Raw genomic sequence first — 13,691 nt, forward strand, 5'->3', positions numbered from 1 at the left:
TTCCTAGTCTATGATTTTATAAACTCAACAGTATGCTTAGAAAGTGCAATTCACTTGTGAAGATAAATAGCCTATCTTGATTAAATCATTACAAAGTACTTCTAGGTAAAGAATAGTGTTACCTATCTGAGAAAAAAGACTTACTGAAAGCAAAAACCTCTAAGACCTGAAATGAAAATGGAGATATTTAACTCTTAGATTATGAGATTATTTATTAGGCTGGATCATGGGTTCAGAAGAAATAAACTTATAGGCTTTTAGCATTTTTCCGTTTGAAAACAAGAATTTCCTTTATTGAAAAGGGAAAGCAATTGGGAGAGACTGCATTTCATAAAGATTTACTCAGATGGAAAGTCTGAGGTCACAAGTGAAATAAGATTAATAAAGCTGGCAGAGTTACCACAGGACTGCTAATGTTCAAATAAGATTTCTCTTCCGCAGCCAAGCCTCAATGCTTGATTTACAATCTAGGGATCTTAACTTGATTCTAATATTTTTGGCATCACTGGAACAGGGGGAAAAGAGCAATTTGGAAGCTTATGGTGCCGTGAGCTGAATTCTTATGTGAAGAATTTTTTTTTCTTTTTACTCTTTTTTTTTTTTTTGGTTAGGTTGGGTTTTTTTTTTTCTTTTTCTTTTTTAACAGTTTTTCTTGATGCTTCATTGTGATTCTATACAGAAAAAAGTACAGCTATGACTTTCAGTTGAGTTTGTTGAGAACTGTTCTCCATTTGGTACAAGGCAGGGTTCTTCTCCCTTTCCACCCCTACCAAACTATGCTGAACCAAAGAATAAATGAAAGGACCTCTTTGAAAATCTGCAGTTTTCTCAAGTAGCTACACAGACACTAAGAAATCCCTTGAACAGATTAAAAAAAAAAAGAAAACATAAGCACAAGCTAAGTACCAGAATTTCAGCTATGATGAGGCATCACATTTTAATTTTTCATTTGTTTAGTCACGATTTGTAAGAACCTCAGATTAGAAACATCATTCAGAGAACTTAAAATGTAATAAAAACAGTGACTATCAAACACTTTCTGTATCCTTATGAGGCATGTTCAGACAACATTGTTATTCTGTGTTACAGAATAACAGGAATATTTTCCATCATTTTTTTCTTTCAGAAGCTGCTAGTTTTTTTGGCATAAATCTGGCACGGTTTGTATCATATGTTTGGTACTCAGCCATTTTATGGTGTATTTTGTGGCTGGATGTATTACATTCAACATTAGCTGTATGAAATGGAGTCTGTTCAGGGAAATATTAGTCACATTTCTTTCAAAAGGCCATTTACTTCCTGCTGTGTTTCCCAGTGTTCAGCAAAGCAAATACGAAATTAAGATAAACCCAGACTTACGCACTAGTGCGCTCGTTAATTAGGTGGCAGGGAACATCTTGCATATCTTATTGTACCTTGCAAGTCTCTTTCCTTCACTCTATTCCCATATCTGCCGATGCCCTGTTCAGCTCCTCCACAGCTGATGTGGCAACTAGCAGTTCTGCTGCACTGCTTAGTATTTCTGTACATGTTTTTCCATGTGTCAACCATACCTTACAATAGTATTCTTACTGTATCATGTCATTTTCTCCAAGAGGATATTTTACTACCTGAGAATACCTCTCACAACAGCATGTACTGCACAATGCATCCAGTTGTCACCATACGGCCAGGTTCACATTTAAGCCAAACGGAGATAACTAAAGGAGGTGGGGGTAGAAGAAAGGAAGGAAGTAGAAGATGAATCCATCCCTGGATTGGTCCTCCCTTTGTTACAAAAAGACAGGACCTTTTTTACCTCAGCATCATGCAGTGCAACAGATGGTCAAAGCAGTGCTATGTTGAATGAATTGTTATGGAATTAAGTCACGTTTGACTTGTAACTTAGGGACCAAACTTACTTTTGGGATGTCTAGGTTCACCACCTCTTCCTGTTCCCCAATTACTCAACCCTCACCTGGACAATGAAATAAGAACAAGTTCTCTTTGAACTCACGCCTGTCCATTCTCTTTGCACAAGTGGTGCCAAACACAGAGCACCCACGTTTTCTGAGGGAATAAGCAACAAAATCCATACAATTTAATACTGCAGGTTACACTGTCATGACTGAAATTAATAGTCTCCTCAGAAGATTGAAGAAAAATTGTTTCTCAAAATATTTGCCCACACAACTGCTGCACATCCCAGAGCATTCCCAGACAATACAGGATTGAGTTTTCCTTCAGGATACACAGATACAGGAAGCCAGAGCCTTACTAGAGTAGGCACTGTATAAGATATCCTGCCAGAATGCTGAATAGAAAAGATAGAAACCAAAATTCAAAACCAAAGGAGATTTGTGAAAGCATGCTAGTGAAGGGGAAACAGTGTGAGCCCTGACCCGCTTTGGGAAGCCAAAGAGCCAATTGGATACTTGTGTAAGGCCTTCAAGACTTTAAGGATCTCTTTAAGGAGAGCCCTCTGACTGAAGGACTGCCTTTCTGTGCAACATCTTTGTAAGCTCCCTGGTGCAAAGTCTGTTTCCATCTCGCCCACACTCATGTACCCTGCCGGAAGCCTGCGGAAGGCCCTGTGGAGCTGTGTGATGTCCAGTATGACTGGTTAGTGAATTTGTTCTTTTGAACTGAGGCCTGGAGGTCACTCTTGGATACACAGCAGTAAAACTGCATTAAAATATGACCTAGGTATAGAAAGCATTTGTTTTTCCCCTAGTTTTTCAACCGTTGCTATTTGGAACACAGTTGTATCTAAGACTGGGATGGAGGACTTCATGCAATAAATTTTACATGGCCTAAACAGGTCCTTTTCCTGCAAATTTCTTTATGTATGGAAACTAAGGCCCTGAAGACGAGGATGAGTGCAGAAGACATCAGCTAACCTAAACTAACGTCCTGTGTGGCCAAGGTAATCAACAGGGTCTAAAGGCAGATAAAGGCTTCCCGACTCTGACTACACTAAAAGAATCTTCACAGGCAGCCAATACTCAGTAACCTGTCTACCATAAATTCACACCCTCCATTTGCCTTCACAACAACTTCTCAGCATAGACAGCCTTGAGCTGAAACATCACCCCTGCACTTACCAGGTGAAATATTTATATTAAAATGATTAACTGACTTTCTTTCTATCGTTCAAGAAGAACAGTTCCATATGTTTGGAACAGAGAAACTTAACTTCAGCTGCAAATAAGAAAATAAATCCAAAGCAAGTAAGTTTCACAACAAAATATATGAATAAAGCAGAAAGACAGAAGAATCAGGGGACAACCCAAGGTGATGAGTAAATTGGGATCTAATCAACAGGACAGATGCAAGAGTGGAGAGTCATATCACTTCAGAGTGTAACATTCATATCAGCCTTGTAAGGAATTTGGTTGTTTGTTGTTTTTTTTTAATGCTAAAGTAAAAATGTTACTTATGAAATGTTATACTTGAAATTATCTCTAATTTTGTTTCATGCTCTTGCTGTCTTGCATGTATTTTCTTTGAACATTATACCCATAGCCCTGGTATATTTGTTACATACTGAAATAAAATAAACAAACAAAGGTAAAGAAATTTCCAAAAGAAACAGAAGAAATGCTTTTCAGATCGGCTCCTGTTTTCAAATACAAGCCAGAAAGGACATCAAAAGACAAAAAATCCCTTGTAGGCAATGTTTTATCTCTTATTTCCTACAGAAGCACAAGACTTCCTAGATACTAAAGATACCTTTTTATTTTAAAGGCAAACAAATTATTTTAAATGTAACCGGAGTGTAAATATTTATTAGGCCTCTTTTCCATTTGGTTCTCTGAATATGAATATTCCTAAAGTAGCGTTTCCTCTGAAATTTTCAGCTTCAAGCCAGTGAACCTGACTAAAAATCAAATGTGACGGTTGTGGAAACATTTGCATTTCCTTTAAAATCCTCCACCACCACCCCTTCAACCATTGGCATTTTACTTAGTTTCAAACTACAACTCTTGAGTCAGACTAAAGAAAACAGATGCATGAAGAACAAGGAATGCCTCCAGCCTTGGCCTGTCCATCCTGCTTCAGAAAATGCAAATAGTGACACTGTCTTGTCTTATTCTTGAATTTCCAGGGGAAAAAAGCAGGAGATCAGAGGAAGCAGAAAATAAATCTTTCAGACACATTAATAATAGCCTTTTGATGAACAGCCAATGAACTCCAACCAACTGATCTGAAAATCAGCAAAAAACTCGAAAAAAACAACATGATCATTTGCATAAAAAATTATATCATGCATTTACGTTTCTTAGGCAGCTTATTGGCCAACATGACTCGATGTATAAAGCATCCTTCATCTTCCTGGGTAGTTATACTGTCACAGCTGCATGGCTGTTGCTACAGCAAATAAGCCTTTCTTCACCTACCCTACGCTGCAGCTACTAACACTCACTCAGATCACCTCTAAGATGGACATCTTTTCCCCAAGCTAGCTCAACTAGCATACTATTACAGCAAATGAATAAAACCCAACAATATTGTTCACATGTGTGCAAAGAGCACTCTTATGTACTTTATACTATCACAAAGTAAACACTGGGATGTACTGAAATACCTCTGTGGCTTGTTAACTGTGTGTCTGAGCTCTCGTTATCCAGCACCAATAAGCTGCCGAAGGTCAGCAGCTGAACAAGGTACAGAAGGCTTCTACAAATAAGGTAAGACTCCTTTCATCAGTATTTGCATTGTCAGGCTTTTCTGCACTTTTGCTGATGGCTAGAACACATATATACATGCACAATCAGTCATTGGTGTTCAGCAGGCATGTGGTCCTCTACTGAGCCACAGTAACTCAACAATGTGGGCCTGAAACTCTGACATTCCTGGGCAATGCTCATCAGCAGCAGCGCCTGATTTGGTTCTCCAGTCTCTTACCAGATACTGAAGTCTCTGGCGTTCGGTCTCTGGAGTGAATTCTGAAGACATTGGAATGACTTCACCGTTTCGGATGATTATAGCCCTGCAGGAGTAATAAAGCATTGTTAGTAGAGGGGAAAAATGTAAAAACACCCAGAAAACCAGGGGCTACTGTCAGACACTTATTCTCTTTGGAGTCATAGTAAAATAAAGCAATTTCTTTCCTACTGAAGTTATCAACAGACAGGATAACAATTCCTGCTGTGCATCCTTTAGGCTGGATAACAAAGTATATTTGTATATGCCAAATTCATTTCAGAGCACACAAAAACATCCAAGCAACAAAGGCAAGTGTTATTTCAGCTGATGTCTGCTGGGCATCCTTATTAGTGAAATGTAGACACCCAGAGGAGATGCTGCAGAATCAGCGATTGCAGAACTACTCTTTGCAGGTTTTAATCCCAGCTGGGGCTGACACTGTCTATACTACTGGCTTCAAATGACTAAAGCAAGCTCTTTCCAATTATTGATTGGTCATATGTCATGTCAGAACATTTCTTTTCCAACAGCAAATGGAAATGGCAAAGAAAATCCTGTTTAACACAAATTCAACTAGCTACCTGCCAGAGGCAGACAGGTAATGGAATGACTATAGATCAGTAGAGAGATTTCACATGCACTTCTGCAAATGGCAGAGAAGAAATGTTTTCCAACACCTGTCTGTTGCCTCTTAAACTGCTCCGTTGCCTGCAAAATATGGTCTGAGCCTTCTCTGGTGTAATTTCCCTGCATGAAACACAGTTAAGAGGGGTAAAATTTATACAGTGTTCCTACTGCATTTATTGGTCATGTATTCACTCACAAAATGATATTACTTTATTATTTGCACAGCTTTGTAAGCATAGTAATGCCTGGTGCTTTCGAACAGCTGGATGAACATCCCAGAGATCTTAATACTGATTTGGAGCTGTTTCTCAACCATCAGTTGATTAGTTCACTGTTTGGGTAATAGCAGCATACCAAACTACCTCTCCTCATGAATCTGCATAGAATTCAGCATAGATAAAGCAAGTAACTGGCACTTGAATTCCAGTTTCTACATGTTTTTTCTTATTTCCTTTCTGTGGTCTTCTATTCTCATTTACACACGAGTTTACTTCTCTTGATAATTTGATCAGTTTGCTGGTATTGCTTTTATGCCAGGCATTCTGATGGCACTACAGTGCATCCAAGAATTATGGTAGGCATACAAACATTGAAAACTTAAGCTCTAAAGTCAAAATGCAGCCCTGACACAAACCAGCTTTGCAAACTCAGTGGCACTATTTAATTGCCCAAGTGTTCAGGAGATAATATTAGACTAACACAGTCTCTGAATGATCATCTAATATCGCTAGTATGCAAATAGAAGGAGCATTACTGCAAAGGAAAGGAACTGCTCGCATTTCTGAGATTCACGTGGTAAAGAAGAAACAGGTTCAGGTCCGAGCAGCACTAGAAGAAGTGGAATTGATTTAACTGCTTAGTGTGTCAAGCTAATTTTTTAATCATCCTTTGCTTCCTATTTAATAACCATTTCATGAGAAATCTGTATTTTAAAGACCACCGAAGTCTGGGGTTCATCTTTTTCTTTGTGTACACTGACATACTTACTATATACGTTGATAGCTATCATTCTCACTTCTGTGGGTAGAATTGGGCCCTGAGGGACTAACATCATATAAAAAGCAATTCAGAGGCAAGTGGGTCAACCTTTCATGGCTCAACTTATTTTCACTAGAAATTGCAGCCACCTGGGATGAGAAGAACAACCCAGCACAAGAAAACCTTTGCGGGGGTGGGGAGAAAACAAGGCAGTGATGTTAATAGCTGATTAAACAGAGCCTCACTTTTATGTTTTTCATTAACGTTTTCAGCAGTTAGACTTGATTCAACCCAAAAGTTACATCTGTTCATAAGAGTGAAATGATTTGATCTGAGGAGTTAAACAGCTCTAGATATTAGCAACGGGAGGGATGTAGATGTACACATACAGGTCAGCGGTATGAATTCATCTCTGCTGGGCTCGTTATCCTGTTAGCAGTTTCGTTAGCTTTGCACGCCAACTGCTTAGTAGTTTTACGACAGTAAGGGATATTTCTGACTGTATGTATGACAAAAACGGACATATTTGTTGGCAGTCTCACTAGAGAAGCCAGGCATGAAAGCCCGGCCCAGGAGCTGCCGCACTCGGTGGGGTTTTTGTGATTTAAGAGGTACCATATCAATCCCTAGTTGGACTCAGAGACTGAACTGCCCTTTCAGTGACCTAGCAATGGCAGAGCTGGAACAGCGAAGCTGTCAAGCACAGTCTGAAGGCTTTTCCCATGGAGCAGTCTCCAGAGCCCTGCACCACTACTTGCTCCCACCAAGAGAGCCTGGTGCAGGGAACAGCCCAGCAGCTGCTTTCCGGCAGCCACTCTGTGCAGTTTGGCAGGACAATTCATTTTAACTTTACACTTCCTAATGGACTAACAAGCAACACCACGTTACGTGAGCGTTGTTGCTTCTGCCACGCATGAAAGATGTATGCATGTAATGAAATAGTGCTCTGAAAGCATTTAACTCCCTGCACATCGTGGAAGTACAAACGTATTATTTTATACCAGAATAAAGCCACCTTATTAAACTGTCAGAAATAGCTACATAGGAAGCCAGAGAACTTGGAGAGATGCAGTGCTCAGGGAGCATCTGACTGCCATGTTTAATGGTGACATTTTAATTTCAATCACAGTGGTGAAACACATTACAGCACAGCCACAGGGCAAGCCTGCCAAAGGAAGCTGGATGATTCATGTTGGTATGGTACAAGTATGTCAACAACCAACAAAATATTTTTTGATGACAAGGTTACTTCAGAGCCACACCAATCACTAGTTTACATCAGCAGTGAAGAAGTAATAAAAAAAGCACAAAAGTTGGTTGCTTTTTTTTTGTTTTGTTTTTTAGTTGTTGTTGTTTGTTTGTTTGTTTTTTGCAGGAGAGAAGGTCTGGAGTCATAGATCTACAGCCTTGGGTGTGCTGCCCTCCAAGCTGTGCTGCTCTGATGCCTTCTCCATGTAGCACCATATCAGGGTGAGCAAAAACCCTGTTCATAATGGCACCCATGCCCAGAAGGCTTAAGTCATGTACTTTTTGAGTCCTTCTGAAAACAAGAATTTCACTATGTCCCCTCCCCTCTTTTGAATCTAGTTACTCAGTCATCCAGTGCAGGGTCTCCACCCACACAAAATGCAGGGCTGCACTTGCATTTCACAGACACGTGCACACCTGCACAAAACAAAGTATATTCACCAGTGTGGCGCTTGTGAATATTCACAGGAAACAGGAATTCATTGAAAAATATCCCCAAAACACAGCCAAAGTAATCTAAAGCGGACAAAACAAAATCTGAATTTCTCTTTTCTGGCCACCTCACTTTGAGGATTTTCTGATTTAGCAAATTCCTGCTCTGAATAACCATATGTGGAGCAACTGATGCATTGATGTTTCAGCGTGTGAGATGGGGCTGACAGTCACAGCGCAGCCTGCAGCAGGCTACATCCGCCAAGTCACACACAAATGAAAAGAAACATGAGCTTAAAAGGCTGCATGCAAATCTGCATAAAATACTGCATCTATCTTTTAGATTGATATAACTTCACAGACCGTGGTGTACAATGAAGTGATCTTTTAAGTATTTCAGCATTCACCTAGAACAGTATTTGCTTGTTTTCTATATTAATATTTGATACTTTAAAACAATATCTAGTGCTTTAGTAAATATCCCCTCTTAAAATATGTGGTAAATGAAGCAACTAAAGGGTAAAAATCTGTCTGTGTGTTGCAGTGGTGCTCTCACACTCCAGATGTAGCAACAACACAGTGGCCTAGGGAAAATATCAATACATCAATTACTTTGCATTTTTAATATGGATAAAACAGCCACCCGTCCCTGAAGGAGTGAGGCCGCTTTTCTTCTTTTTCTCTTTCTTTTTTTTGTTAGAGAACACAATCAGCAGAGAATCGCACAGCATCCTTTCTGAGTTTCTTAAGAGAAACAAACAGAGGGAAATTCATACATTTCAGAGGAAGCTATTGTTAGTTACTCTCATTTAACCATACAGAGAAAGAAACACTTTAGTGAACAAGGTCAAAAGTGTAATTTCACTGCTGTGAAGGGTCTATTGGGATTCTGGTGCTCAAAACAAGGAGGCATCTCCTACTGTTAGGAGTATTCAGGGGACACCCTGATTCCATTACACACTTTTCCAGCCAAAAATGATTTGAAACGCAACATTAAACTGCACATTCCTACAACAGAGAATAAAAATCTGGTAAAGGTGACAAAGAGAGACCATTCGGAAAACCCTTTTTGACAGCATATATCAATTCCAAGCCACAGGGAGGATGTATCCATTTTGTCAAAAGGTGTTAAGCGTTGTGGATTTGGTACAGATGAAGCAGCAGTGTCTGGCCTGTCTGAAGAGGAATTAGAAATGTGTCAATGGAAAAGAAAGAGGGATTAAACTGACAGAAAGAATAAGGCAGGGTTTTATTACATTCAAAAGAGGAACCAAACAGTATATTTTAATTAGGTGTGTCACAAAGTAACTGAGAGGAAAAAAAAGTAAATCCTAGAAATATGGAATTGGTCTAGATGAGTACTTGTTTACTATGATAACTAAATGCATATATTTAAAGAAGCCAAGGAAGCACAGTGCTAATGCCTGGTGATTTTAAAACCACCAAAGTTCCATTTATTTACGTTTTCTTAATTGCTATGAAATGAAATAAGAAGATTCAAAATAATGTTCACCTTATCTGTAAATTAACCATGTAAATTAAGTAAATGAAGTTCCTCTGGAACTTAACCATTATGATCAACCATTATGATTACTGATGAGTTTTAATACATTCAGCCCTGGCATCTTGGTTTCACTTATTGCTAACTGGATTACTCTTCTTAATCCCATGCAGACACATTTCTCAATGTTTCTTTAGAAACCAGATGAACAAACACCTCACTGCATTGGCAATAATCACGGAACTATAGTGAAAAGCCTTTAAGTGGTTTCCTTAATTTTATGAATTAAGTCAGACTGGGGATAGTAAAACAAACCATTACGTAGTGTTTAGCTGGCATTAAAACAGGTCCCAGTGATGACATATCCATCACCATAAAAACTGGAGGTGAAAGCAGCAACCCTCAGCAACACCCATGGCAAAACACACATCTGCCTACCACCTGTAATACTCATGAGAAGACTCATAAATGTCTGGCTCCTACTTTGCATCTCAACCAAGAAAACAAGCAACAAAATGGAGAAGGCGTAGAGCCAATAAAAAGGGCCTCTGCCCTCATTTTCCATCTACTGCCACTCAAGAGTACTGCCACCCTGCTTTATTGGCATTACTCAGTATAAACATCAGGCTGTCCACAAAAAGTGCATTCAGACTGGACATTTGGAAAAATTTCCTACCATGAGGGTGGTTAAACTCTGGAACAGGCATCTTGCAGAGGTGGTCAATGTCCAATGCCTCTCAGCATGCAAAAGGCATTTGGATAAGTCCCTCACTGATATGCTTTCACTTTCAGTTAGCCCTGAAGTGGCAACACCGTTTGACTTGATGATCTTTGTAGGTGCCTTCCAATTGAACTATTCTAAGTAGTGGAGCATTTTTCATTCAGCTGAGCATAGCCAATGTTAACAGAATGCACCCCCCCCGTGACAACTCAGTCTGGTCCTGCAGGAATAACAAGGAACACTCTCAAGCTTTTGGGGAGGCCTTCTGCAGGCTGCCTTTGCCTTCCAAGCAGCCAAGCTGGCCATCTTTGGAGTACAACTCCTTGACACAGCTATGTGACAGGACAGCACTGATTTTGGGCTTTCAGAGGTAGCAGCCAAAGCATCCAAGGGCTTTTTTTCATTTCCTTGCACCAGTATTGAGCCAGTCGTGTTGCATGGCTCCTGTGGGGCTATAGGCATCTCCCCATGACTTTGCAAGGCACATAGGATGGAGTTATAAAATTTAGTTCCTGCAAGAAACCCTGAGAGTGGTCTTTCAGGAGCACACCAGCTGCTCCTGTAGCACACTCCAGGGCTTTATGACATTTCCAGTTAACCCAGTCATTCATATTTACATTTCTACTGCTTATTTAGTGATGCCTGTGGAGAAGACCTCTAAGCAAAATAAATACCCTTTAAAGCCAATATTTTAGTGGTCCAGTTTTACTAAATCATCACATTATTTTTAATAAATGATCACAAATGGACAGAGAGAAGCTATTTCTCAAAGCAAAATAACATTCATAGATCACACGGAAGTGCTTATTTCTCATTTATATTAGCTGAATCAGTCAGAATCTTCCTTACTGCCACCAAGAACAATGAAAATCTGAATTTTTTAAACAGATCTTACGTTCTATCCTGTGTATTCAACTAACTTAGTGAGCAGCACAGCAGTCAGAGGCATCCTCTGCAGCTGGCAGCCTCCTTCTGCCCCATATACTGCATCCAATAGTGAGAGGCATTAGGCCACCATCAGTGCTGTCATTAAACTGCTTCAGTTGTTTCTGTATCACTACTCGCTCCCTGGTTTTAAACTGAATACAACACTAAGCTTGCAGGTTGTTCACAGAGGAGATATCTGGAGAAGACATTGCCCAGTGATTTCTGAGCCCAGGGGCTCCACTTTGCTGTGGTGCAGCTCCATTCCCAGGAGATTCCCTGCACTACTTAAGGTTGTCCTCACATGGATTGCTTCTCTGAGCCAGCCTAAGTATGGAGTTGCTATTATTAACAGTTGCCTAATTATTAACAGTCAGCATTACTAATAGTGTTTCACTTTAGGCCTAATTACACAGGATACGTGATGGTCTTAGCTACCTATATGTGATTGTTTTTTGCCTGTGTTTTATCAGGAAAGTAACTCACTACTGAAATATCCACATGTTCGGTGCCTTTGTATCTTTACTTACACATGCTTCAACATGTAGCATTTCCTACTCCAGTACCAGTATATGAACTCAAAAGCCTATCAACTAAACTAAAACACTGTGTAAGGAATCGTATGTACTTTCCCATTGCTTTACACCTGAATACACTGGTCTTCCTAGCCAGCAGCTAGGAAGCCATTACAAGCCAGTTTGCATTGAGCAGATACTGCAGGAACACAAAAACTGTCTGCCAATGGTTCCAGCCTGCTTACTGGAGATTTGCTGCCCTCATGGGATTCATTCCATTCATTATGATTTCAGTGTATTCTTCCCTTGAAAACCACTAAGTCCAAGGTTGCAATGATGATACATCACTACATTTCTGCAACATGGCTGAACAACACGCCACCCATTATTTGGGTCATGCCAGAAAGATGAACAAAGCAGCACAGTCACATCTTTGTGACCAGCTCTGTGCCTTGGGACCATTATCTCTGGAATCAAAGTCTGTTTCTCTGCTGTCCAGGATATCGCATTCATCTCCAGGACGAGTTACTATGGCAACTAAACCTGGGCTTAGGGATGAAGGCATCACTGTGCAAGCCAGTGCTTACTGTGTCAGTAATACGGCTGGGGTATGGCTAACCACAGAAGGTCGAAGAACTGCAGATATTTTTCTCTGCTCTTCACTGATTTACCATTGAGGATGTCAGAATGATTTTAGTCCCTAAGGCATTACATCTACTTGGATTTCAGCTTTTCTGCTTTCTCAGCTCAGCACCAGAACCCTTCAATACTTAGGATTTCATGAGACCAAGGCGAGCCTGGGGTGCTCCCTTTGGTTCCCCTCCCACAGTGTGGAAGGCAGCTAGAGATGGAAGGTCACAGCCTGCTTGGCATGCCTTGGCACTGACCTGTAACACTGGAAGGAAGAAAGAGTCCACTATGCTCCCTGGTTGACTAAAAAGGCACAGATTAAAGAGTTCAAAACCGAGCTCAGTGCAGTACATTGGATCATCTGGATTCTGGTATACTTGCTTATATCACAGGCTGCCTGTATTCAAGATAACAGGCTCTTTATGTATCAGTACCAGTGGTTAAAATTATGCTTTAGCATCCTTTACTCATCTTGTCTCATATATTACGAGCTCTACAGGTAAAACATGCAACATACATGTGGGGATGTTATTACAGCAGGATTTTTTTCCTTGATTAGCACTTATGTTCACCAGTAAAAGAAAGCAACAGGGAAAATTTTACTCACAGTGGTTGCAACCAATTTTTTTCGTCTGGGTTGGTTAGTTGTCATGGTGTCTTTCTACCCCTCAAAAGGCTGAAAAACTCTATGAGAATTAAGTTTAATAGGATCCATCACTCCTAGAATCTAATAGCAATGAACTGTGGCTTTCTAATTTGCTAGGAGTATTCAAACAGCAAAATTCCTGTCCTTCCTCATTATCTGAAATGTGAAGACTTCATTGGTAGAAGATATCGTGTGGTTGAGACTGAAGACTTAACTGAACACATCACATGTTCAAACTGTTTACAATGGTTTTAACACATGCTAGATTGTCACAGACATTGCAAAAGCATACTCTCTTCCAGAAAAAACAAGAGTTTGGAGAAGAGGCAGGGCTTGCGTGTCTTCAAAAGTCTATGAACACTGACTGCCAAATTAATCACTTTTGCCAAGTCAGTGCAGGATATGAAGTGCCAGTGCTTCAGAACTCATCATTCACTAGAAATGTTAGAAAGCATGCTCTTTGAGCGCAATAACTTATTTCTGATTCACCACCTTTTCTCCACACCTTTGATAAAGTGTTTCCCAAAATGCCTCCAAAAGCTTCACTCGATACAAAATTCT

The 13,691-nt window shown here is 40.0% G+C and overlaps 1 protein-coding gene across 2 annotated transcripts in view; it reads right to left on the bottom strand.

Annotated features, from left to right (window-relative positions):
- Window positions 1-13,691, bottom strand: part of PPM1H (protein phosphatase, Mg2+/Mn2+ dependent 1H) — a 72,283-nt gene that overhangs the window by 33,889 nt on the left and 24,703 nt on the right. For both annotated transcript variants that reach the window (XM_031553490.1, XM_031553494.1), the window contains exon 4: window positions 4,888-4,972. In XM_031553490.1, the coding sequence (XP_031409350.1) occupies window positions 4,888-4,972 (85 nt within the window). The remainder of the gene's footprint in view (window positions 1-4,887; window positions 4,973-13,691) is intronic.

The sequence above is a fragment of the Meleagris gallopavo genome, chromosome 1 (genome assembly GCF_000146605.3).
Source record: "Meleagris gallopavo isolate NT-WF06-2002-E0010 breed Aviagen turkey brand Nicholas breeding stock chromosome 1, Turkey_5.1, whole genome shotgun sequence".
NCBI lineage: Eukaryota > Metazoa > Chordata > Aves > Galliformes > Phasianidae > Meleagris > Meleagris gallopavo.